The 27,752-nt window shown below is 42.3% G+C and overlaps 1 protein-coding gene across 1 annotated transcript in view; it reads left to right on the plus strand.

The window, feature by feature from the left end:
• The first annotated feature begins 1,134 nt into the window (after nt 1-1,134).
• The window catches only part of ACER3 (alkaline ceramidase 3), a 58,876-nt gene continuing 32,258 nt past the window's right edge, over nt 1,135-27,752 (plus strand). Inside the window, exons 1-2 of the mRNA XM_086481642.1 lie at nt 1,135-1,237; nt 23,744-23,854. Of these exons, the coding sequence (XP_086337768.1) occupies nt 1,135-1,237; nt 23,744-23,854 (214 nt within the window). The remainder of the gene's footprint in view (nt 1,238-23,743; nt 23,855-27,752) is intronic.

The following is a 27,752-nucleotide window of genomic DNA, read 5'->3' on the forward strand; positions in this document are numbered from 1 at the left end:
AAATACAGCTCTGCCTGATGCTGAAAGCAACTATATACAAGTTGAACCACAGAATGTTCATGTTCTTCATGTTACATGTATACATTATGAAACATCAGGATTTACACTAGGAAAGGTCTGTGTTTAGCTTGGAGTTTTTTAACTTACAGAAGGGGACGTGAGGACAAGTAAGATGTGGAAAATGAAATTTGTGTGTTTATATACAGGTATAATAAATTCTGCTGACCAGCAGGGTGTAAGCACTGTGTACCGCCCTCAGGGTCTGCCTGAAGCATCTCAGCAAGTCTTTGGACCTTTATCTGAAACATAGAAACCAGGAGATATTATTAGCCCTTTACTTGTGCCTTTTATTCTCTTCCCATGTGTTTCAAGTCTTTCCCTTTTTAGACTCTACTTGCCTTTGGATACCAACTCCGCTTGAAAAGCACTTTGCATATTATGGGTGTAAGTATAGTACGCGTAGTAAGCACTGAGGAAACTAAATAAGGCATCAGATGAGAGAAAACCCCCGTGTAGTAGGCAGTGCTATAAAAAGCTTCCTTCCTCCTCCCAGCCCACGAGTACGAGAAACACTTGCCTCTTCATTTAAAAACATGAAGCCAGCGCGCTGCCTCCCTCACATTACAAACCCTCCCTGCAGTCTACAAGGAAAAAAAAAGAGAGGGGAAACCACCTCAGTGCCACCAAACAGACCCAGGGGAGCCTTGAAAAGCGGGTGAGGATAGAGAGGCCGCAGCAAGGCCGTGATGGTGCCCGTCCTGCCTCCTCTCCGCAGGCGCCCTCTGAACCAAACGTGCTCCCAGACGGCCTTTCCCCCTAGGATTTCCCCTCAATCTGCCTCTTCCACCTCAACATTTTTCTCCCCTCCAAGTTCCCCGCCTCAGAGGAGGCCGACACCGCCCGAACCGGCCCGGCCCGGCCCAGCCTTCCCGCGCCCGCAGGCCGCAGCCTGTCGCCACGGCAACCGGCGGGCCCGGCTCCCGCCGCGGCGGCTCCTCCCCAGGCCGGGCGGGCCCAGCGTCGGTCCCCGCCCGCCGCCGCTGCTGCCGCTGCCGCGCTCCGGGCCCGGTGCCCTTCTCCCTCCTCCTCCTCCTCCTTCCCCTTGCTCCGCTCTGGCCTGAAGCGGGCGCCGCGATGGCTCCGGCCGCCGACCGGGAGGGTTACTGGGGCCCGCCGACCTCCACCTTGGAGTGGTGCGAAGAGAACTACGCCGTCTCCTACTACATCGCCGAGTTCTGTAAGTGGCCGCCCCGGCCCCTGCCCCGGGGGCCGCGTCCCACCGTCGCCTCAGTCACCACCCCACACCCCCCCCCCCCTCCCCGGCCGCCCCAAGCCCTCAATGCCCTCACCCCACTGACTAGGCCCCACGACAGGGGAATCCCCCCCCCCCCCATGGCCCCTCTTTCCTGAGGCGGAGTAACGGGGCCCCTGCCCCTCAGCCAGCCCCGGCGGGTGGGAATGGGTGTTTTCCTGTCTCCTTCCCCCCCCAAATCCATGTCTTAAGGAGGGGGTGGTGTAGCCCTCTTTCTACCCAGCGTGTGGTTTGCGCCCCCCCCCCCCCCATCCCAACTCTGTCTCTTTGGCCTGTGTCCGAAGTGACGGCAGGGTAGGAGGAGGGTGTCCGGGGGCTTGGGGAGGCATCGGGGGGCAGCTGAGGTGGGGTGGCTGGGTGAGGGGGGGCTCGGCAGTGGAGCAGGGGTGGTTGTGTGGCACTAGGTGGATGGCCAAAGAGGGGAGTTTTCACTGAAAATCGTGCCGTGCCGTAAAGCCGCGCGGATCTGCAGGGTTGTCTGTTCCCCTTGAGAGGAGATGGGAGCATCTGCCCAGCCACAGCTGGTCAAACCGAGCAAAAACTTCAGGGAGAGCAGGGAGGGAGAAGGTACCTTGGTACGGAAGGGACAGCTTCTTCCAAGAGAGGCACCTTCGGCCAGCTGGTTGTTGGTGGGTCCTAACCATCATCAGGTTGCTCTGTTGCAGGTGGTGGGAGTTAGAATAACTCCGGTGGTCGCTCTGTTGTAAGTGGTGGGTATTTAGGATAGTTCAGAGCAACGGCAAGAGAGCAGGCCATTGTTTTGACCTCCAAATTCTGTTATTCAGAGGCAGTCAGGAATTTGGATATATTCAAGCACGTTTTAGGGAAAGAAGAAGGTGCTTTGACTACAGGGTCATCTAGCAGGTGCTTGAGAAGGGAGTATATTGCAGTAGCTGGTAAAGGATCAAAGCCCTCTGTCACTGATGTTTTGCTTAAAAATTGTATGGTTTTTTTATCCTGGGCAGTGGCTTAAAGGGTGTAATAGTTGTAGTTTCGTGCTGCCACCTGACAGATGTCCTGTCCTACAAAAAGCTTGCACACGTGTAAGACAGGTGGCTGCTTTTGAAGTGTTAAGAGCCTAGGAAATCAGTACTAAAGTGAACAGGTGTGGTGGGTTGACCCTGACTGGATGCCAGGTGCTCACCAAAGCAGCTCTCTCCCTCCCCTCCTCAACTGGACAGGGGAGATAAAATATAATGACAGGCTCCTGGGTTGAGGTAAGGAAAGGGGGATCACTCAGCAGTTACTGTCACGGACAAAACAGACTTGACTTGGGGAAAACCATAATTCATTACCAATCAAATCAGAGAAGAGTGAAGAGAAATAAATCCAAATCTAAAAACACCTTCCCTCCACCCCTCCCTTCTTCCTGGGCTTAACTTTGTTCCCAGTTTCTCTACCTCCTCCCCCTGAGCAGTGCAGGGAGCCAGGGAATGGGGGTTGGGGTCAGTTCATCACATGCTGTCTCTGCCGCTCCTTCCTCCTCAGGGGAAGGACTCCTCACACTCTTCCCCTGCTCCAGTGTGGGGTCCCTCTCACGGGAGACAGTCCTCCAAGGCTTTTCCAACGTGAGTCCTTCAAAACAGGCTGCAGTTCTTCACAAACTGCTCCAGCGTGGGTCCTTTCCATGGGGTCACAACTCCTGCCAGCAAACCTGCTCCAGCGCGGGCTCCTCTTTCTGTGGGTCCACAGGTCCTGCCAGGAGCCTGCTCCAGCGTGGACTTCCCGCAGGGTCACAGCCTCCTTTGGGCATCCACTTGCTCTGGCGTGGGGTCCTCCACGGGGTGTAGGCAGATATCTGCTCCACCGTTAACCTCCGTGGGCTGCAGGGGGACAGCCTGCCTCACCATGGTCTTCACCACAGGCCACAAGGGAATCTGCTCTGGTGCCTGCAGCTCCTCCTCCCCCTCCTTCTGCACTGACCTTGGTGTCTGCAGAGTTGTTTCTCTCACATATTCTCACGCCTCTCTCTGGCTTCAATTGCTGCTGCACGTAAGGTTTTTTTCCCCTTTCTTAAATACATTATCCCAGAGGCGCTTCCACCGTCACTGATGGGCTCGGCCTCGGCCAGCAGCAGGTCTGTCCTGGAGCCAGCTGGTGTTGGCTGTGTCATGGGGGAAACTTGTAGCAGCTTCTTACAGAAGCCACCCCTGTAACCCCCCCTGCTACCAAAACCTTGCCACGCAAACCCGTTACAACAGGCTCACCTACTCTGAAGTGCTTGGAGTGGGCAATCTGAGGAGGCCTTTCGCATAGCTGGGATGCTTCAGCAGTGCTTTGGAGGAGCTTGGCATGCGGGAGGTGGAAGGTTTTGGGCGTCCATGCCAGGCTGTGACTCCTGGTTACAAACACTGACGTGGGTGAAGGATCAAAATGAATAGTTGTGAAAGAGGTTTCAGAGTGTGGGAATGGGAAGGAGTACAGGAGCTGCGTAACAGTAGCAGAGGCGGCATAGAAACTCGGAGGAAAAAGGAAGTTGGTGTGTAGATTTATGACTGAGAAGAGGCAGTACGGCTGAAGAGGGAACAAAATTAAACACTCTTAAAATGGGACAAACTTAGAAGTTTTTAAATAGAATGAGGCTTTTGAAGAGTATGTATTTCTGCATTTTGCTCGTGGTAAAAAGTAATTTGTGAGATAATCCGCATAGGGAAGAGGAAGCTCTGTTGCTTCACCCCTGTAAAAATAAATTTGACTGGTATGTAAATTTTTAAAATAATCATCTCATTGTTGGCCTTGTGAACTGATAGTTTTCATCCGCTTCTGGATTATGCAGGAAGATGAGGATGAAATTAATGATGGGAGGTGGAAAGGTGTGTGTTTTGAAGAAAAAGGGACTAATTATAGAAGGTCTGGTCCCCCCCTTACAGTTTTCGTGTTTGGGACCACAGTTTGTTGGTCTGTGAGTTGCGCTGAAAAAAAAAAGCATGGAAGGGCTGTGCTGTAAATTAAAGCATTTAAATAGTCCAAGTTTAAAAAGCAAAACAGTAAATAAGCCCACTTTACTTTAGGCTTGGCTTAACAGTAGGTAATTTCAGTAGAGATGTCAAGATGGTTTAGATTTTCTTTAGCAATAATTCTGTAACTTTCAGGGTAAGAGGAAATAATTTTTTTTTTCTTATATGAACCCACTGCATTTAAATCTTAGCCAGCAAAAGTTGGTTGGCAATATATCTTTCATAAAACAACTAAAGGCTCTTTCCCAACGTTCTCTGAGATACTTAATGTGAAGCTAATTACTTTGGAAGATCAGAGAGACGTTACCCTGACATCTAGTTGCTTTAGCAGAAGACCTGAGAGTATGGTCAGGGTCTGGGTGGCCCGGTGGTCTTCTGTCGGTTGCTGTGCATTTATGGCCTCCTTACTCTATCAAAAATTCAAATTCAGAGAGCAAACAAACCAGAAAGTACAGAAATATTTTTCTCATCTCTCTGAGAGTTCTCCTTGTGGTCATTTTTGATGTTGCGGATACTGTTTTTAAAACTCACACACAGCCTGTATTAGTTTAAGTGTTACCTTACAAAAGAGTGAAAATCGGTTTCTGACTTCTCACTGTCTTGGCACCCCTCAGTTAAGCTGATGGTATTCAAAAATTTTGCGTCAAATGTTTGTTATAAATAATTTCCAAGAAACTATTGGAGGCCCAAAGCTTGAAGGACACTGGCAGGTCCAAATCAAATATTATTTTCCTTAGGTTGGAGGCTGAAGAGCCAAACTGAAAGCTTGTTGTGCAAATTAGGTCTTTGTGCCATTTAGCAATTTGTTTTTAATATGCTAATTTTAGTACAAGTTGCTGCATTGTGTTCCAGGAGCCTACACGTAGTTCTTTGCTATTCACTCCTTAAAGAGCTAGTGTCAATGATGGCAGCTCATCAGTTGTAGGTATTCAGGGCTGTGAAGGCGAGGTGAGGTGTTTTGTAGCACTTCATATTTGCATTCTCTTGGTGTACCCCAAACACAACGACCTGTAATCAAAGACTCATTTTTTTAACAACGAAAAATGCTTTTTCTTGCCTTTCTGAGTCTGCACCTAGCCAGTTTTCCTCCCTTGTGGAGGTGGATGACTAACTGCTCTGCGCCCTTCTGTAGAATATTAAACCAATTGAAATGGAAAACCAGTTGAAAAGAATTATTTTGCCAGCGTAACTATGTTAAACGCTAAAATGACTCTTACATCCCTCACTGATCAAATCTATTGTACGGTGTAGTAATTCCTTCTTCAGGGTTTCTCAGGAGTTTTGGATTGACTCCTGTGTGCTAGAGGGCAAGTAGTAGAGTTGCTTTTTCTTTTTTTATGTAACCTTTCCCAGCTCCCAGAGCTTATATGCTGAATTACCCAAGCTTTTGTACCCCAACTTAAGCAAAATAATAATAAAGGAAAAACCCAGCATCCTCCCACCCAAGCAGGCAGAGTAAGGCGAAATGTAAGTGCTATTCTGTTACACTAAGTGCTTAAATGTTACAGTTTACTCCTTATTTTGGCAGGGTTGGTGTTTCGGGCCAGTTTAGCCCATGAAGTGTTGAGGTTTGGGGGTCTGCTTTGATGTGAATGCCTGTACAACAAGTGCCTTACCCTTCTTGCATTCACTGTCACCCCTGTAAGAAGGGTTTGTCTTGTAGAGTATGAGGAGTGGATGTACTAATCTTCGTAGATTTCCTTTACTGAAAACATGGAGAGTAGTATCAATTTAAACAAATACTTTAAATTCAAAGGAGCCCTGTGTGGCGCTCAGTCAGGAGAATTATGGGGGTGAACTTGTTGTTGTTATCAACTCAGTCCTGCGTTTCGGCTTGGATCAAACTTGAGTGATGATTCCAGGTACGTGAAATATTGCTTTGAGCTATCATTGTCCGTGAGTAATATGCATCATCTATGACATGACTGCTTTTGAGATAGTATATCCTTATGTTGGCATTTACAGCAGCGAGCGTCTGGAATATAGCTTCGGGCTTCTCAAGGAGTTGGTGCAATCGTTTCTTGCTTGGCTCTGGTCCTGTCTCAGTGTGTTCTGCTACCTTCATATAAGAAAAGATTCTATTTTTTTATTACCAGAGTTAAATCCGTTGCTTTTTGTTTTCAATAGAGATCTGGTAAACAAATATTTGTAACTGCTTTCCTTAGGGGACCCTTATTTAGGAAAAAAACCCAAAACCAGATCATGAGAATCTGCCCATGTTTCTAGCCCCTTTTCTGCTCTTCCTTAAATCCTTCCTATTTTTGCTTCAGACAGGAGATAAGAGATTGAGATGCCTGTTACCAGTGTTGTTAGATGTGAGAAACCTAATTAAGGCATAGACTGCCATCCAAGCGTTCCCTACACTGTGAACAGTGACACAAAAACACTGGTTGTTTTTTTTTTTTTTTAAGCTTTGCTCCAAAAAGACAGCTGTCAAAGATGCACAGATCTCTGTTTTGCATGGGGATCATTATTCTAACTCTAAATAAATTTTGCAAGTTGTTAAGTTCTAAAGTAAGTACATTAATATTGAATTTCAGCTGCTCCATATGTACTGTCACCTGTTCCTCTTGGGTGTCCTGCTGTATTTGGCCGCTTTTGCCAGAGGCTTTGGAAGGCAGGCAGTTGGGCTAGGTACTACCTGAGTGAGTTAAACAAATAAAATAAAGCCGACTCTGTCTGGCTTCAAGAGCTCTGTCTGTTCTTTCAATAATGAAGTGGCAGGTGAAGGAAGACTCATCAGGATTAACTGGGTGTGATCAGCCCCACTGCCTGGCTGCGGCTGAATTATTTAAAGACATCACGACACAGATGAGTTCTAAAGTGTGATTTAAGAGAAGACGATCTCACAGCCTGAAAGGGATTGGAGTGTGTAACTCTTAATGACCTAATTGCAGGAAACCACTTCACAGGTTTCCTCTTTATCAGGCTCCTTGAGGGAGCTCCCTCAACTTAGGGGGCAGGGCAGGACAAAAAGGTAAAGGGAGCATTAAACTAATCGATGGTGGTGATAAATTCAAGTGAAGTGTATAGAACAGTGCTCAGCTGTGGGATGCTTTTTAAGATGAACATCTCTAGCTTGCTTTGTGTGCTGCGGACAAAGAGAATTTGAAAGAGGGGTTCCTTCCTTCCTTCCTTCAAAGAATAATATAGTGGAAGTAGACTCATAAGCGAGATGGATGGTCTCTGCTGTCATGCTTTCTTATTTCTTTAATGATTTTAAGTGATTTTGAGTCAGTGGCAAATACCATTGCATTAATTTATTTCCCTTCCCAGGTTGTAAATGTATATATTTGACTTAAGCTTGAAGATAATCTTCTGGCCCTGTTTTGATGCATTTTGCCACAACTAATGATTTATATATATTTTTTTAAATTATTTCTTTTTTTTTTTTTTTTTTGGTCTCTTTGCCACTTTCTAATCCATGCTGCAACTCTGCCTTTTGCCTGATGACAGGTTAATTTTCTGTTTTCCCAAGAGCTTTTCTTGAAAGACAGGGTCAAAGGTTTTTGAACAGTCTACATTTGTCCGATCAACCTCGTTTATCCATCATATTACGGATATGCTTAAAACTTGACAGTTGCTGTGGTAATGGACCACATGTGTGTTTATCTACTAATACTCGTGTAGTTAAGTGACAATAAAATTCTTAAATATGGTTTAACAAAGCTTTTGATTGCTCTGTAATTAGTGCTTCGTATTCCGTACTCGTACAGCTGGCAATTGGACATCTGCCACTCCAAATGGTAACAGAGCGGTGGTATTTGTACAATTTAATTTTGCTTATGTGCAAACTAAGGCAAACAGGTTAATGAACTGCATGATACGAATTTGCAGAATACATATTTGTAGCTAGGAAGAGGAAGATTAATGTAGAATAAATTATGGTAAAGGAACACTGCTGACTTTTAAGTGCCTTTAAATGAGCCTTTAGTCACAGATAAAAATGACTGTTGTCATAACTGAAAGACGAAAATGTCTTTAGTCTGGGGTTTGTTGTGTCTTTGTGTGTGTGTGAAACTGCTGTTTATGTAATGCATTTTCCATATTTGCTGGAGCCTTTCACAGATCAGTGGGGAAGATGCTTCTTTAAACGAAAGAAAGATTTAATAATTGCTGCGAAAATGTTCACAGGATCTCTGGGAGTTGTCTCCAGCCCCAACAGCTCAGCAGTATATGGTTGTTTTATCTTGCAAGGCATGCAAGTGCTAGCACACTTGACTGTTTCTCTGGCTATCTCAAAAGCCTAAAGAGGATCATGGAAAGGTTCATGGATCATGAAAGGTTAAGAAAATGTGAAGAGTTCTTTTAATTCATAAGTATGTATCACAAATTAAATTTATAATGCCTGAAGGGAACCCACTTACAAGTGGTTATCAGGGAAAAGCTATGTATCTTTGATTGCCTTGAGTTTTCTAGGTGCAGGGCTTTTTACAGCTGCCTCAGTCTTTAGAGCCATTTTTCAGTCCCTTAGCAGAGAAGCTGAGCTGCTGCATGAGTTAAAGGTGCCTGGTTATTCTGTGGTTTTGGAAGTACTACAAAGAAGGAAGGAAGGTGTTGAGAAGAGAGAAGTTTCTAGAGAATGTCACAACTCAAAAAACCCCAGAGCAGCACTGCTTTAGTGTTGCTCTTTTACCATTGATTGATCTGAATATCCCCATATATGCAAGCTCCGGGTAGAACCCCAGTGATTTTTGTGGGCGCGTTTAGATTTCGGGTTTCAGACACAGACCCTTTTGTGCGCTTGAAAATGCAACTGTAAAAATACTTTGGGTTTTTGTGCTAGCTCAAAAACCTGACGTGTCTGACCAAGATATTTTTTTCTATCGGTATTTAAAAATTAATTTCCTTGCAGAAATATGCTGCATATGCACTGTGATCACTGACTGGCATTTTCTAAGTGATCAGTGCAGTCAGCATCTGCAGGATCACTTATCTCCTTTACAGTAAGGTCCATCACCCTTGGCAGAGTATGTGCTTCAGCGTGTCTGGAGTTCAGGGGCTGGGGTAGCCCTCTCTGTCAGTCCTGTCGGGGAGACGCACCCTTTGTGCCCACCCTCCCCAGCCTTACGAGGTTCCTCTCCAGTTTGTTGCCTTTCCAGCAACTGGTGACTCAACCTGTCCTCTACGTTGCAGAACTTTCCTGAGGGAAATTCCAAACTTTATTTCGAAATTGAGATTAGTGTCCAGCAGCGTATCTGTTTCCCAGCTGTGTTCCGGGACTTTGTTTTATTTTATTTGGTTTTGCATTATTCCTTGGTTCCTCTGGACTTGTTTTCCGAATCCAGTGTCCTTGGAGCAACCCTGGAATGGTGTGTGCGGAATGTGTGCCTCTGAAGGGATCTCCAGCTGGCTTTGTGAGCAGGAGGGTATTTTCCCTTGCAGCCTCGTCCAGGCAACGTTGCCCTGATTCTCCTCTCTAACTAGAGGAGCTGGAGAACGGGGCAAGAGCGTGGGCTGATTCAGCTGGACAAGGTTCAGGATGCTAGTTTGAGACTTGACTTTTAGGTTTGAGGAGAAGGCAAGGCTTGGTCGTCTTTGGGCAGGGAAGCAGACAAGCAGAGTTGGTGGTGTTGGGGGTGAGCTGAACATCTGCCTCTCCCTAACAGCACGAGGTGAGTGAAGCCAGAACGGTGTACGTAACTCATCCTAGCCGTGCCTCTCCCTCAGTTTCTTCCTTCACATCTGCTTTTCTGTGAGTCGTGGGTGATAGCACAGGACACCAGAGTATGTTTTGTATGAGTTCCAACTAGTAGGATTTCAAGGTATCAGCTTTATGGTGATAAAACATGACCCTGGAAGCTCTCTGATTTATACCGTGCTTTAATGAGCTCATTATTTGCAGCGGAAGCTCAAGATGCCACTACCCATGATAAGTGGTCCCATTGTATAGGCCTAGTTACTTCGTATAAACAGTGCGTGCCTCACCAGCAACGGCATCCTTGAAAGACTGATAAGAAGGGAACATCCTGCCTCAGAAGGCCTGAAAGGTGGATGATTATCAAAGCAGCATGGAGCCAGCAAAATCTGCGGTAACTGGAGGGGCAGGTAAATGCGGCCGGGAGAGATCGCAACCACCGACTGGTTGAAACCCGCTGCTCACCATTGCCCATCCCTCTCTGAGCATGTACAGTGGCTTTAAACAGAGATGGGCGAAGCAAGAACCGATCAAACTGGGTCTGTAAATTGGGCGTGTTTTTTGTAAGCGTGTATCAAGATAAATAGGCTGTGGCTCCTGTACCCGGTTAAGCTAGCTTTGTGGAATACCACCTACCTTCCAGCTTTGTGCTAACCGGTAATTAAAAGAAATACCTCAACCCTGCGTGCGTATTGGCTTTGCATACCAGGTGAAAGATGCTGCTTTTCAGGACAACACCCAGTAGACTGGATTTTTAGTAATTGCTGATTCCAGTTGGATAAGGAATTTTCACTTGGGCAAGAGCCAGCATCTAGGAATCAGATGCAGTGTTAGGTCAAAGAAGTCCTGTAGAGCTGTGTAGCATAGCTGAGCATTAAAAACAGTCTGGACACCGACAGTCTTGGGACAGAGTATTGCTGTATTAGATCTGTCCTTTGTTCATCAGGTTTTCTTCGTCTTCCTGGGTTAACACCATTTGTTTGTTCAGGCAGAGACCTGCTTCACAACTGGTAATCACACTACTGTGATCCCTTCTAATGGGTGTTTTGGCCTTACAATGAGGAAACCCAGGGATACCTGAAAAATTACTTGTCTTTGAGAAATAGGATCTGCAGATCTGGCTTTCTCTGAAATCAAATGGGTCACTATAACAGGGAGCTAAAATACCCAAAGAACTGGTTTTCTTGTCACAGAGTGCAATTCACTTTTTTTTTTTTCTAGGTAAAATGCATGTATTTGTCTTCTACAAGTACTTAACAAGGTTTGCTGTGTAAGAAAGGGTATGTTTATGTGATTCTCCTAACAGACTTGATTGCTCTTGGAGGGAGTTCCCAGTGCTGCCCTCCTGCCAGACACTGCCAGGTCTAGCGCTGGCCCCAGACTGCAGCAGGCAAGCTGCGGAGCCTGCTCTGTGCGCTGTTGCACTCAGGAGCAGAGCTGCAGGGTGTATTTCTACAGATATCCCCTGCAGTCCTCCCACAGGACACAGATTTTTATTTTTTTTTCAGCTTTTAAGTCTTGTAGACTTAAGAAAAAAAATACAAAATGGATAAACTTGGGGTTGCTCCAGGTGATATTTTGCTGATGAATGAAAACTGATGCCTTTATCTTTTATTGTTTTCCCTTTGGGTTTTTCCTTTTTTTCCAAGTCCTTCTCACATTTGTGGAAATGACCCATATAAGCAGAGAGAACTAACTGTATGCAACATGTTGACCAGTGCATGAGTAAACTGGAAAAGTGCAAAACAAAACATTTTTCTTTTTCTTTTTTTATTTTTGTTTTGTTTTGTTTTTCGATTTAGTAACAGAAATTTAGAAAGTTGGCAATGCACTTTTGTTCACAGAGCCCTGTACCTGCAGATCTGGCTTCTGCAAATGGGTACAGTTTAATGCCATCTCCATAAAGCTGCAGCCAGCAGCAGTGGTGTGGAAGTTCATGGCTTTTTTTACAAGTAGCAGAGTGAAAACCAGATGAGCGTTGTCAGTTGGTATCACTCTCGTGAGCTGGTGAGTGCAGTCTCTAATAAGAATCAGCTCAATTGCATTGTGTAAATGCCTTGGAAAGCAGCAGAGAAGTGCACCGCGGTAGTGAAATCATACAGCAGATGTTGTTTTCGTTCACTTAAACAAACTGCTATGGCTTTGTGATCTGTGATATCACAGTTGCTTTTCACTCAGAGGTTTGGTGGCTGCTAAATCTTTCCGGGCCCAAGTTTTATCTTCCCCTGAGGCCCCTCAGAATACAGTCTTCAGCACCATGTCTAGCATCAGCACAGTACTCGAATGTTAAAACTCTTGACTCCACCCCAATTTAATTTTTCTTGTCCTTTTCTTCTTTCTCTCTTCTATAGGCTGCATAGAAATATTTCAAAGCTATTTCCTTTTCCTAAACACGTTCTCTTCGAAGCTCTTCAATTAATTTTCCCATCTTTAAACTCTTCCGTGCTGATTTCCACATGGCTTTTGTATTAACTTTTTTTTTTTTTTTTTTCTTCCTGCTTTATGGTATTTTTCCCATGTTTGTCTCAAATCTGTCCTCTGCAAGTTTCCTCTGCCAGTCTTTGGGCCACCATTTGTGCTGGGAACTTGGTTGATTTTGTGTTCAGTTTTCAACTGTTTATTATTCAGTAAAATGGACTTCTGCCCAAATGCTTGCCACCCGCCATATGAACTGTTATTGTGCAGGTGCTATATTAAGTTATATCTATAACAAAAAAGACAGTGTTTACAGCTCAAACCTTCAATGTGTTGTATATCTTTTCCTGTATTTGGTTTAGATTGTGAGAGATTTAAGATTTGGACTTTGATCTCGCTGTCTTTGTGGAGAAGCAGCTTCATTTTCCCCCTAGATAAATAGCTTTTGCCAAGATTTTTAGGCGGATAGGCAACTACCAATTTTTTTCTTTTCATTTTTCAAACACGAACAAGAAAGTTGTCTTGAAACGAACAAGCAAGTTGTCTTGAAATGACAGTTGGACAGTGGCTGAAGAATAGAGTTGGAGTTAGAAACTGGAGACCAGGAACAACCATGTTCAAGTCTTGGGTTGGTGAATTAATTGGATACTATTGAAGGTTCTTGCCGGAGGTTGTCATATTAACGGGAAAAGGTTACGAAGACTTTAGAGAAAAAAGTACATACTTAAAAGAGATAAAGTTGGGTATTTAGGAGTGAAGAAGAAGAGTCTGAGTCATTTCTGAGATCAGGTGCCTTTCTTTTTTATCACATCTTCCAGGTAGCCTTAGGGTTTTTCATTTAAGGCAGGCCTGCAAAAAAAGATAGTTACAGATGGGATTCTCTGTTAGTACTGTGGATAAGAGAGGGAACGTTGCCAATCAGTGTTTGAATGGTTGCTGATTAGTTTCATTATCCCCATGTGCTCTGTTTTACATTTGTCACATAGCATCTCACCTTTTAATTTCCTACCATCTGAGTAGGGCAAAATGCAAAAGAATGGCATGAGTCATTAGTAGGAAAGACTTTATTGTTCTGGATGCCCAGGGGAAATCCATGCTGATTGCAAGGAAGGGAGGAAGGCAAGATGGTTTGGATTTTGAAGAAAGGCTGCTCAACCTAAAGCTACAAATATCTGGAAAAGAGCACTGGCACACGTTATTCTCTGCCATCCACTATCCAGTGAGCATATTGGGCTCCTCAAATGCTTAGCTCTCCTGGAGGAGTCCTACCAGAGCCTCTGAGATGATACCCACAGCTTACTGTGCCTCAAGTTGGTACCTGTATTGGTGGGGAGGCCTGACAGATGCTGGGCTGGATGTACTCTGGTAGCTGAAAACTGTCACCTGCCAAAAGCTCTGCTTTCTGCTCTGGACACACCCTTAGGCTTAGAGGAGTTGGTGCAGGCACTGAACACGGAGCCAGGATGCTGACACCAGCACAGAAGAAGAAAGGTTGGAAGGAGTTAGGTATGATGAAAATTAAATGGATGGTCATTGTAACATCATATCGGTCACTGCTTAGTTTTAGCGGTGGCTGAAGGGTAAGCTTCCCCATCTCAGTTATTTCCTTCCAGGCTGACATCATCAACCTGTCTTAAAATAACATTTAAAATACGTTTTATTTTGTTTTCCAGTAAAGGCTGTGATAGAAGCAAAGCTGCCCTTCGGCAACAAGCTTATTGCATGTAATATTCTAGCTTTACATCATCTCAGCCTAATCTCTTCAGACTTTGATTGCATTTTCCAGCTGTAAGCACTTGCTTTTAGTGAGCTTTCTAGATTGATATTTCAAATGATCTGCTTATGTCAACTGTTTTTACTTTAAATTTACTTGCAAAAAATCCTTCCAGGTGTACTTCAAAGTAATTGGTCTACTTGCAATCATCTTAGGTGCATGTTTATCAGGGAAACGATGCTTTCTTTTCCATGAGGCTTCGCCTACTCTAGAAAAGCAACATTAAATTACGACAGGATGGCATATCAGCTAATTGTAATGTAAGTTTATTCATTGTAGTCCCATTAATTGTGGATATCTTGGATTGGGAATAAAATGTCCTGTGAACTGTGTACTATCACATTTGTCCAGGCTACATCCTACAATCTCAAAAAATAGCTAAGGATAGATTCTGGCACTTTTGCTACATCCTTAAATACTGTTATTTTTGTTTAATGGTCCTTTCAAAACCCAAACCCCATTTATTAATGCCCTGCACTTGTGATAGACATGGTTAAAGCCACAGTAAGCTAATTAGCAAAACTGGCTTCAAAAGTGAGGAATATAGCTTTTGATTTAGCTGTGGTAGCCACTATATTCTGGCCTGTCACCTCAGAATATTTTCCTTGCAATTGCTTTCATAATTATCTGTTAAATTTCACGGTTGATCCTCCACGTTTTGTAATCTGCCCTATTAACCCTCTTCTGAGGAACAGCATCTCATACAGATCTCTGACTTCACTCACAAAAGGCCTCAAGGCAGATCCCTCTGAAAAAAAACCAATAAAATCAGTCATCCTTCCTCAAAAAAGTCCAAGTCTTGGGTCTTTAGACACTTTTTCTTCATTTGTGATAGCCTTTAAGAATTCCAGTAGGAGGAGGAAGACTCCATTAGGCTGAACATAAGAATTGGTAAGAACAATGTTGTTTCTGGAAAGTACCCAGCTCTTACTCTGATGTACTTTCTACTTTGAAGCTTCATTTTTGAGAGGTGTAGTGGTGAACTCGTTCATTTTTATTGTGGCAGGTAAGGAGTGGCTAGTGGCTAGAGGAGCAGTTTGGTGTTTGAAAGTCCTGGCTTCAGTTTTATGAAGGTTTCTTTGTGACTCAGGCACCCTCTGCTAGCCGGTTCCTCCTCTTGCAAGAATATTGAGGCTAAGTACACAGAAGACTTGGGTTGCTCAGACACTGCAGTAATGGAGACTAAATAGGTAACCAATATGTTTTAGATTTGTGGGGAAAGAGTAAAAACTTCTTAGCCCTTAGCCCAGCAATGAATGTTTCACCATCTAAGTTTAAACCTGCGTTGTGAACACAAGTGTTGGATTTCTGGGATTGCAAGGGTGTTGGTTTCTTATGAAGAAAGATGTGGAGCTTTAAAATTTGGATTTGTGTAGCATTAGCTTTCACTCATTTATATTTAGTAATAAGAAGCAAGGTCAGCGTTAGTACAGTCTCCTCTTAGGTTCTCATTTTCTAGTGTCTTTACTACGCAGTAGCAAAGCACTTTGCAGAGAGGTGAGGGTAAAGAAAGGGATAGCTTGATTGTACCTAGGGCAATTCAGAAGCAGTTTAATAATAAGTGCTTTTGTAAGACGCGTATACCAAAGAGAGGCTTGTGCATTAGAAAATAAACCCACGCTTTACAGGTTTGAACTGAGCTTTCTTGTGTGTGCTTTGTTAGTCAGACGTGTCAAGAGCTTTTTCTTCTAATTACCTTTTGATTGTTTTGAAGAACACAAATGTAACATGAAATTCTGTGATCAGAGTAAAAACATTACAAAAATATTAGCTGAACTAGTATGATGAATGCCAAGGGAATGAGTTCTGCAGCTGGAATGTGAAGTGTGTAAGGCCGTAAATCGGAAGGTATCACTTGACACAGCATGTTGGAACCGCTCATAAATAAGCACTGGGAATAAAACTCAAATTGTGTTGTTAAGAATTAATTTTTTTTTTTTTTCCCCTAAAAGTACCTCATTACCCCTCCCCAATCCAGTAAATCACTGAATGGTTTACCTCTTCAGAAGGATATCAGCGTACATTTACCTATGGGGAGAGAAACAGAGGCCCAGCAAGGGAGAAGCAGCCTAGAAGGTCTAGAAGCACTGCCCTGCAGCTGACTTTAAACACTGAAACCTCCCAGTTGGCCACCAGCTCTGCAGCGGCGATGCTGCCTTTAGTTTTTTTGGCCTCGTCCCAGCACGTTGACTTACTGGAAGCGGGGCTCTGTTGCGGCTGGGGCTGAGTCGTGTGCGACTGGAACGCGGTGTGCTCACAGTGGTGGTAGGCATCTGTGTGGTGTTGGGCTGAAGAGGAGGCTGTGCTCCTGCCTTGTTTGCTTCCTTCCTTTGCCCGTGGTGGATTGTTTTCTGCGTGTGTCTGCAACATGTTGCCCGCTCGTGTTTGGAACTGTTCCAGGATTCATGGTTTCTTTGGGGAGATGTTGCTGCTGCCAGATGAACTTGGTTTCTCTAGCTGTTCCACCTAAACTTCCCTTTTCCTTGTTTCAGTCTGCTAGTGCTCATCAGGATGCTCCTCTTTAGTAATACAAACATTTTATTATTTTTTTTTTTTTCAGTCCTTCCCCCATGTCAATCTGTTGGATTCTGCTTTGCTTTCTGGTAGCCTGGCCAAGATTTAGGTAGCTGTTCTTTTTTGGGAGATCTTTCTTTTCCTTTGTAGTACTCCTGACTCCTGCTTGCTGTATCTGACCCCTCCCTCTCATTTGTCCCTTACAGTTTTTCTCACAGTAGTATGCCAGCATCTATACAGAGCTGGATTAATGTAGCATTCCTTTGTAATGTACTCGCTTTATCCCATTTTCCTGTGGTGTTTTATCTGTCTTTTAATTTTATGTTTCCTATGATCTATATAAAATTCCTCTTTAGCATTCTGATTTTATTTTAAATACTTAGGGAGATCTAAAAGTCCCTCTAATAACCCATTAGTTTGAAGTGTTATTTTCCTGTACCTGTTTTTATAGTTCTTCAGGAAGCTTTCATACATAGCCTATGCAGTTCAGTAATTGCATCACTATTTGTTGCCTTCAGTATTTTTCCCATTTCTTTATTAGAAATGTGGTGGCTAATACAAGTTGCAGCTGAACTGCTGAAGTTGCAACTTCAATTAATGCCCAGGTAAACAAAATCAAAGCTTGCTGAGTATTTGGAAAGGCGTATTACAGGAGGTAAGAAAAGGATCTTGTCGCTTAAAAATAAACATGTTAAATACCCCCTGCCCCGAGTTTTTATTGGTTTTTTTTGGTCAGCGTTGGTCCTGGAGTAACACTGTTGTGTTGCACTGAGTAACAGGAAGTTTATATTGATCCTTCATGCACGTGAGCAAGTACAGAGTTTAGTAATTACATATGGGCAAAATTCCCGTTGGGATGACTGTTTTCTCCCCTTGAGGTTCTTCCGAACTATCAAATGGAGACAGGAGTTTTCATTTCCTGACACTCTGAAGTGCAGTTATTGTAGACTTTGAAGTGGAAGATATTAAAAATGGCTGGTGGAAGTGAAAATCTAATTGCTATGCTGCCCTCCTGGTGATAAGCTGTAGGCGGAAACGGCACAAGATGAACGTTGGTGGCCAAACCAGCTGGTTCTGTGTAGTTGGGTCTTCTGAACAGTCATGAAATGCCTGTATTTTGAAAGGTCAGTCATGTAATCCTCCTCTGGGCTGTGGCTTAGTTATTATTGACTGATAATATGTACCATACGCTATATGGAAACTTGTTGGATTTTACTCAAATTAATTCCTCTGACCCTTACAGTGCTGTGATATGTGAGCTATGAAGTACTTGTATCTTAGCAAGGACCCCCATACTGGATTTGAATGAGTTTCTTATTCTTATAAGGAAATACTCTATATTCCTTCTTAGCCTTTAAGCTTTTAGGCTGCCTACTTCTCCAGTTCAAATCTAATTTCAAAAGACTCCTTTGTCTTTCATTGTTTCACCTTACCTGGTGCTGCTGGGCCACAGGACTACCCTTTTTACGCCGTTATTTTGCTCTTACTCCCTGTGTGTGTGTTAACCTTTGGTTTCATATCGCTAGGGATCCTTCCAAGAGAAGAACCTTGCTTTAAAAGAGAGGGTACCTAATGGTGGGGGGTTATGCTCTCAAATGTGCCTGAATTATGTTGCTTTGCAATTTGTGTAAATTTGGTAAACCCTCTTGCAGTGAGCTGTTGTTTGCACCGGAGCTGCTTGAGATGATTCCAGAAAAGCCATGAGATAGAATTCTCTATATCTGAAAGCAGTCAGAAGGATGACTCAAGTTTTGCCTGATGCCATCAGACGAGCTTTGTTTTTTTTATAATTATCTTTATTTTCTTCATGCGATGATGGAAAAAGGAAAAGCTACGTGCTCCAGGAAGTGCACTAAAACTGACTGTGCAGAGCACCAGGATATCCAGGCAATGAAATGGATGTTTTCAGCCTCAAAATCTTGTTTGTTTCCTTGCTTGTTTTACTTAAAAGGACACTTTGACTTTATTGCAACTCAGGTATCTCTTTTAGAAAACAGCAGCCGCTTTCCTTTCTTCTGTATCTCAGTGAGGTGCAGTTGCCCTTAAGGGGAGAGTGAAAGCCTGTATGAATTCCATTTGTTAGTCCTGATTTTAAATGATCTTTTTATGTATAGTCAGCTTTTTAAACTGCAAAAATTTTCTTCTTTACTCTCTGAGGGTAACATCTATTTCTATTGGTTTTGAGTCTTGTAGAAACCGTAGCAGAGTGAAAAGTCTTCCTTTGTTTGACAGAGAGAGAAACAGCACTTTGAAAAGATCCTTGCAGTTGGTAAATCTTGTAGTCTTTCTGTGTACACATATAGGAGAAAGGATCTCTTAGCGCTGTGTGAATCACATGTGTCACCTTGCCCAAAGCCGAAGATAATGATTTTTGCTTCTTTTCTATAATAGCACTTTTCCACCCTCACTGGAAACATCACCTATATTCTAACTCCTAGGGTTCTGCTCCTGATGTTTTTACATCCTACATATTATTTCTTTATGACCATGTTCTGTTACAACTTGACGTACAACTTTACTAGTTTTATCCTTTTGACTCCTCATCCAAATTTATTGTAGATATTACTTTCTAATGTAGAGTTAACTACATATTTGGGAAAATGGAAACTTTATGAAAGTAACGTCCTTCAAATTTGTGTACTCTCTGACTGTACCAAGCTGTCTGTGTAACAGTAAGCAGTATATTATGCCTGTGTTTGCCTGTAAATACTATTTCCTCTTTATAATTTTTTTTTGTCTTTGAGGTGGTCAGTCATTGTACAGATCTTTGTGCATTTATGAGAATATGCCTGTATTTTAGGACCTGAAGATGACTCTGGATGTACGTGTGTTGTAAAAAAGACTTGTCAGGTTTTGCTGTTGTATTTCTGGAACACATACACAGGTGTGGATTAACACTCCTACAGCTGTCCTCCCCGTAGACAGAGGCCTGTTGAAATGGTTTTGCATAAATTTGATTTTGTTCTGGTACCATATGGCATTCTCCTGATGAATAAACAGTATTTTGAAAGAATGGTTTTCTTTAAAACAGTCTTGAAAGACTTTTATGAGCATTTGGAAGGCCAGTCACACAGTCAGCGTGTATCATGATTAGACATTAATTTAGCACTTTAACTAGTACCATGTGTAATCTTTGTGGACATAGTCTGTTTTACTACTGTGCCAGGCTACCGCATCATGTAATCTGGCTTTTGAGCTTCCTGAGCTTGATCCTGAGAGCAGGTATGTTCATCATGCTGCCCGTTTCTGTTGGGAAGCAGTTGTAAATACCTCTTCTTCAGTGAGAAGTTTTCCTTTTAATTCTGGCCCACGTTTATTTAGGCTTAGTTTATATCATTTGGTCAGTATTATCCTTTAGTTCAGATAGCTCCCTTCTGTCCTTGGCCTTTACAGAGTGCACTTTTATTCCCTGCAGCCGTTGTTTTGTTAGGCTAGGCGAGCTAAGCAATTTTTGTCCCTTCTGATGTTGTAAGCTCCCATTCATCACTCCCATCTGAGAGATGCTTCTCTGCACCTGATGTGAATTCTCTTTTCTTTTATTGATAACTAGAGAAAGTGTATTATACTGTTGGCTTGCATGAGGACATTATTATTTTCCATGCCTCTACTGAAGATAAATTTTAGGGGGTTTGGTGCCTACAGTGATGGTTTATGGTCAGTCACCATGAGATCTTAATTCACTTTTCTGCCTCTTCAAATAGATTAATCCTACATTTGGAATAAGGATCCGTATTTGCATTGAAAGGCGTGTTCTTGGCCATCATATTTAATCCCGTTCCTGACATTTCGGTCCGAGTCCGTTCATTTCTCCCTCTGAGAATCTAGTCCTCCTTTCTGTTGACAGACGTGCTGAAGATGAAATGCTGAGAAGCAGTCTTTGGTCACTAAAGAAAAATTAGATCACTCCCTGGACCAGTATTCAAGGAATCCAGTACTGAATTATAAGAATGCTGTACAGAGTTAAGCCCAGGTCCATCCATATGCATTCATTTGATTTCTGATATATTATATTTCTTACAGGCATAACCAATAACATCTTCTTTAATTACTTTGCATACCTCATGCCGTAGTTGCAAATTCTCAAATCTCTGGTTTTCCCAATGAGGTCAGCTGCATTTTTTTAAAAAAGAAAATCTGGTGAAAAAGAGAAAGATTACGTTTCTTGATAGTTTAACTTTTTCTCCATTTTCAGCTTCCATCTCTTATTTCCTTCAAAACTTGTTTCACTTCCTTATTTGTTAATTAACTTTAGAGTTGCGGGTCTGTAGTTGTGTCACCTTTTTCTTCTTTCTTGCTATTGTTTGCTAATCTCTCTGCATATCCCACTGCCGTTTTTCGATGGAATTAGCTTATAAATTCATTAAAAGGGATTTTTACTATTCTATGTGAGGATAATCCTGTAAAGACTAGCTAGACTTTTCTGAAATACGCCCTCCTAGGCACCTTGGGTTTGAAAGAGGACTTGTAGCTTTTGTTCTTGAAAGAAGTAATTTTGCTAGCAGCATGCCAGAGGACTTCATTGTTCCCCTACCCCCATTTCCCTTTTTAAAAGATTTGCACAACTTTCAATAAGTATGTTTTGCAAATAGGCTTGCCTAATCCGTGCTATAAATGTTCTGAATAATATGGGCCAAAAAGCGCAGAGAAGGAGTGGCAGGAATTTACAGCTAGATTAGGTCCATGGTATTTCCTCTCTAAGCAACATGGTCCTAGATGAAACACTCATAAATTTTCAATAATTTAACATAATTATAGCTTTACAGGAAGTGTTGAAACCTTCGCTGTCCTACAGAAGAATCTCTTTTCTGCATTCTTGCGTCCATCAAAGTTTGTTATCCTACAGCAACTCTCTTCTGAAGTCATGTGCCTTCCCGGTTGTGGATAAACATTATGGTATTTCTTCTGTTCAGCGTTTTAGTATTTGACTTTTTGCCAGGTTTTTGACAGTTTCATAACGAAGCGACCTTGAACAGTGATATTTATATAACGTCTAATAACTTCTCTTGAAAATGGGCATAGTTGAGAGCCGTTGAGAACTGCTTTAGAAAGCAGAAGCTTCGCTATCCAGACTACATAGCCTTTGCTCAGCTTTTCAAGACTGGATGACATCTTTGCATGATTTGTGGGAGGACGTGATAATGGTCAGTGGGGCACACAATACTGAGTTTTAGTGGATTTCTTCCAAACCTGGTCTCTCCTGAAAGTGAATCACTGCCCGTTGCAACACTGCGGGAATGTGGTAAAAGGTTAATGATTCCCCAAAGAATTTAAGCATGAAAAAGGCCTTTTATATTGATATAAACTTGTATGTCTTTGCAGAGCTGTTTTGATGTCAGCTGGGCTTCTTTTACGTGGAAGAACTTAGTACAGAGCTGACTAGAAGAGTAAGATCTCTGGCACATCTCTGTTTTGCTTGTTGTAACTTGGTGAACTTCATGGTTGTGCAGGAGATGATATTAAATCAATAAGGAAATAATTTAAAGAAGGCCTGATAAAAATCAGGTGTGATTTTTATCCAGGTAGAGAAGACTGTGTCAAACAGATTTGAATCTACTTTGTGAGAAAATAGAAGAGCTAACTTGTTAACTGGGTACATTTCTGCCTCAGGTGTTCTGAAATAACCTTTTCTCCATTTGCGTTTGTATTTTCTGTAAACCTGTAAAGTATGGATTTTTGTTCCTAGAGGTGCTCTAATACTGTGGGGTTGTATGACCATAGTTTGATAGCTTGCACTTTTCTTTGGGATGGATCTTGGGAAGTAGGACTCCTGAAAAAATAGGTGCTTGAATTAGGGGAGTGATTCAGGCATGGCCTGCTCACTCTTTGTTTTAGAAAGTGAAAGTCTTCTGAAATTTTTTGCTGAATAAAAAAAGCCAGAAATAGGGGGGGTTTTGGTCTCTCCATGGTCTCATACGTTATACTTTTCATTGAGATACTTGGAAATTACAGTTTCAATTTTACATATGTTTGTGGCGTGTGCAAGCGTGCAGTTTGATTTATGTAAGCAACATTCTGCCTTTTTTAACAGATTCGCTCTTTTTCCCAAATTCCTTTTATTCCCATTACACAACCTGTATTCTCAAAATTATAGTTTGTGGTTAGGCTAAAAAGCTGAATCTGCATCCCTTTTGCTGAGAAATGTACCATTTCCTTATGCTTCACTTAAACTTCTCAATCTTTCATTGCACTTTTTTGCATAGGCCAGGACAGTTTGAAAAAAAAAACCCACCCAAAATCGTCTAAATCAGTCTAGGAGAATAGTCTTAAACAAAGCCAAAAGAAAGGTGCCTTCATCTTACCTGTGCTAGACGAGTCATCACGCCCCCTGGTACAAGAGCTGGGCTCTTGGCTTGTTCTTACGTTCTCTGATCTCTGCGACACATCTCCTTTCTTTGTGTTTCATCTCAGCTTCAGGAGGAGGGATGGAGAGTAGTGGTGTCTTGCTGAAGTTCAGGCTCTTGATAAGCTTTCACACTTGCCTGCCATGCTGATCAGTAGTGACTTTTTGCTGTTCCTTAGCCTTACGTTGTGACCTGTGGCGTAGCATCCCATCTGGCTCGTTCTGTGCGTGCACAGGGATTGGCACACTAATAGTAAAGACTGAACTGGTTTCATTTGGGAACGAGTCCCTTGGTGACCTTAAAGTATCTGAAGGGAGTGTGGAGGAGAGCGTTCCAAGAATAGGTTTAAGAAAAGAAAGGTTTTTCTTAAGAAAAGAAGAAACCAAACAGCTTTTTGAAAATACCAGGCTTGAACTATTTGGGGCTTATATCTCCTTAAGGAATCAGGTTTTAATTCATGAGCTGTGCAATCAAGGTAAACAGTAACCCTATTTTGCTGCCTCCTGCCAAGAAAGTAAGCACCATCTAAGTCGAACTTTTTAGTTAAATTAGTATTTTATTACTACCCATACATGTGAAAAAAGACAAGAGAGTTAAAATGTTCTTAGCCTCCAAGTAGTTAACTGTGTCGTATTTAGGATTTCATTTAGGATTATGTGTGAAAGGACCAAAAAGTTGTCGCTTCCCAGATTAAAACTGTTGAACCTGTTTCTAATGAGTGAATGCAGCTTTATTTATTTAATGTGGTTACTACCCAATTCTAAATCTCTGCTTTTGGTTTCTGTCCCACAGGGAACACAGTGAGTAACCTGATTTTCATTCTACCTCCAATCTACGGTGCGATTCAGACCTATAAAGATGGCCTTGAAAAACGGTATTTAGCTGCATATTTGTGTCTTACAGGTATGTGTAAAACTTAATTTGCTCTTTCATTATAAAGAGAGCTCAGATTTAACCAAGTGGTTAAGTCCAAATACTATGTGTGTGAAACGTAAACCTCAATATGTTATTCTTGTTAATGTTTATAGAAAAATGGGTATTTGTTGGAACAACGTGAAGCTAAAATCCACTGAATAACTTTATGAGATTTTAAAGTGATCCTTTTCTGGCTTTTAAGTCCTGCTCAGTGCATCTTAGCTTATTGTGTCCTTCTATGATGATTTACAGAAGATGTCTTGTGTGCCCTACTTCCAAACAGTTTCACACTATATTAATATTTTTGTGACATTTGTATGGAACAGTAATACAAGAAATGGCCAAGATTGAAGGAACTGGAAAAGCATTCTTTCATGAGTTTGAATCTGGTTTTGGTTCCTTTTTTGGCATATATCACCTGACCACCTAACTGCCATCCTATCTGGGAAGTTTTGCAAGGATGGAAGACAATGTGACATCCGTGCATAGGTGAACTTAAAGGCAATCTGTTTTTTCTAAAATAGCAAAATCCAGAAAAGAAACAACTTCCTTTAAAACATTAATTATGCAAGTAGAAGTCGTGTTCCTTATGAGAAAATAAGATGTTTGAAGATGGTTCAGATTTGGCAGTTGAGTCTCAGAAGTAGATTGCACAGAACTTCTGTGTTTCACAAGATTTCATAGAATCACAGAACGGTTTGGGTTGGAAGGCACCTTAAAGACCATCCAGTCCGACCCCCTGCCGTGGGCAGGGACACATTCCACCAGACCAGGTCGCTCCCAGCCCCATCCAACCTGGCCTTGAGCACTGCCAGGGAGGGGGCAGCCACAGCTTCCCTGGGCAACCTGTGTCAGTGTCTCACCACCCTCACAGGAAATAATTTCTGCCTAATATTTAATCTCAATCTTCTCTCAGTTTGAAACCGTTACCCCTTGTCCTCTCACTACACTCCCTTATAAAAGAGTCCCTCCCCCTCTATGTTTGCTATATTCATATTCTACGTTTGCTATAGCTCGGGTCTCTGTGGAGGCTATTTTTCCCAGTCTTCTCAGTGGTAAGAGATTGGTTTATTGTAAATATTACTTTTAAGATTAGCATACTTACGTAATTAGACAAACATTGTCAAAAGCCACATATCCATATGCTAAATGTATTCTAGATGCCAATTAAACTGTAACATTGCTAGGTACAACTTAATGGTTTTTCAGTTATGTCAGCATTGCTGATATGTGTGAAAGATAAGCAGCAACAATGTACAGCTTGGGATGTTGTCTGAACGCTTTCCAAATGGCCATTTGTAGGCTTTTCGTGGCTTGTGTAATTACTCATTTTTGTCTCAGTATAAAATAGTTTGGCAGAAGGAATTCTTGAAGGTCAGGGTTTCCTTTTAAAAAGCCAGGGAAAGAAACAGCGTGTTAAGCGTTTGCCAAAGTTGACTCTTTGTATGTTCCTGAATGAAAATATGCTATACTGCCGTTCTTTCTAAACTTAAAAAAAAATTAATAGTAAAACTCTGTGTTTGAGACTCAGTCTTCACCATATCTTGGCGCTACCTCTGCCAGTGACACTTCATGGTGGACAAAGTGTGCCACTATCTGACCAGAATGTCAGGCTGGCATGCCGAGACTGCCCTGAGTGGGCATTTCTCAGATACTGTTTAATGTTTAAAAGAAAAGAAAAGAAAAAAAAAAAGAAAGAAAAAAAGGTCTGTCTTTGATCACAATAAGTACCATGGACTTCAGTTTTATACTGTTCCTGGTGTTCATGAAGGGGAGCTCAGCCTTAGTATTTGACAGCAGTGCTGGAGGGCAGTCCTGAGTTCCAGCTGGGCTCTGCTCATCTGTGAGTGGGATGCCTTTGACTCCTGTCTAAAGTGATAAATGCTTGCATGGCTTGATTTTTATCTCGTATGTTGCAACCTAACATTAAAGGTCACTCCCCAAACCGTTTCTGTTCTGTTTTGTCTCTGCTTCAGTATTCGTAATGCTGGACTGTTTTACAGCAGGCAAAAGATGTAAAGGAATATAGAAGGCTTTATAGTTTCTCAGTGAAAAACAGGAACGGGATGGTTTGGAATCACGAGCCTCTTAACATCTGTTCTGCTACAGAATACAAGCAGCAAATGACAGAATTTTAAATATACTTGAGATGTGCCAGGAACATTGGCATTCTTGCTGTGCATGTGAGTGAACGAGAAGCATGCTGAAGTGGAGATAGAGTAAGTGTAGAGAAACTTCTTTTTGTGAGGAAGTACCAGAAAGAATTCTTTCCCTTACAGTAATTTTATTTATTAACAGATTTCACTCTAACAAACAGGCATAGACTTAACCTGTAAAGGGATAGTGAATTTAACACAAACTTCTGGTTTCACTTCAGGCACCATGCTTCATTAAAGATGATCTAGCAGAGCTTCTAACTAACTAGTAGTGTCTAAGGGTTGTTTTGTTAAAGTAGAAATTCTTTAACTATGAAGATGGGGGTGGAAGGGAGGGCACTTTAGTTAAGTTTTAATGACTTTGAATCACTACTGAGATTTTACGAGGTGTTAAAAGACAGCTGTCAAAGCGGACATTAAAATTAAATCTGTTCGCATTTGAGAACGTAAGAAGTGTTGTTTCTAGATATTGTTTTGATCCAAATCAGCTGTTTCTTTTGGATGCTTCCAGACATTTAGCTGATTGTCAGTCCCTTTGTGTTTTACCATGCCATGTTCAGAACCTCACGTTATATCCCACAATTTCTGGTGTTGACGTTTATTTTGCCTTTGAACCAGATGCAGTTTGCATTAGGGAAGCACTGTTCACGTCACATACATGCTAAGATCCAAAGTTGGCAGGACAAGAAGGGGGATTTCTAAATAACTGGTCAAATAAATTTCTTGCTCATACGGGTGCTGAGACCGAGTTGCACTTTTCAGCAAGCTCTTTAAGATACAGCACACTCTTCTCAGCCCTCCTTTCTGCTGCCTTTCAGCTGAAAGGGCATCTTGTCAACGAACTCAATAGGAACTGGATACAATTTTTAAGCTTTAGAGAACTCTTTTATCAACCTATAAATTGTGAAGAATAATCTTAAGCAATTACTTCAGCATGTTGCATCCCATGGAGTAGGTGGAACAAATCATCAGACTGTCACTACCTCTGAAGATAAGCAGTCGGTTTTGGATGGTTCCTTATGATGCTGTGGTGTTGTGTCAGATTCTACCATATGTCATCTCCTCCTGTGTCCTGGGAAACTATGATTCCCAAATGGTTCATAACCTAGAAGGGTCTTGATTTAAAAAAATTGTGTATATATATATATATATATATATAAAAAAAAGAGAGTGTAACTGTTTTGGACCTAAGAAAATAAGAAAAAGCAATCAGTGGAGTTATGTACTTTATTAGATGCTTTACTTGACATTTGGAAGGTTTGTTCCCTTTTGTATTTCGTTGGGCTGTTTAATAGGGCTCAGTCATTCAAGTTGTGCCAAAGTGGAGGAAAAGAAAAAGATGCAAAAGCTTTTCTGTGTTGGACATAGCCATAGGAACTCGTAAACAACCTACTAAACTTAATTTCCAGTGAAACATTGTGCCTGTGAAAATAGTTGTTAGAAGCCCTTCGGTCAAAGTTAATTCCCTTATTCTTACCTAACAGCCGTAGAGACGGTGCTTAGGCCATGTTGATGTTAGTAAACCAAATGTGCTCGGGACCATTCCCGAGTGCTGGAGCCAAGCAGCGTGGAACAGCCCGTGTCTGTTCCTCTTAGCCTCCAAAACAAGGTGACTGCATACAAATTCCCTGCTGGGCATGGGCCCTGGACTCTTGTGGCTGCTGGGCTGTGCCTGGGAGCTGCTGGGGGAAAGTGCTAGTTGGCACAGGCCGGATTCACACCACAGGCTG

Source organism: Leptosomus discolor, chromosome 1 (assembly GCF_034619465.1).
Source record: "Leptosomus discolor isolate bLepDis1 chromosome 1, bLepDis1.hap2, whole genome shotgun sequence".
Taxonomy (NCBI): domain Eukaryota; kingdom Metazoa; phylum Chordata; class Aves; order Leptosomiformes; family Leptosomidae; genus Leptosomus; species Leptosomus discolor.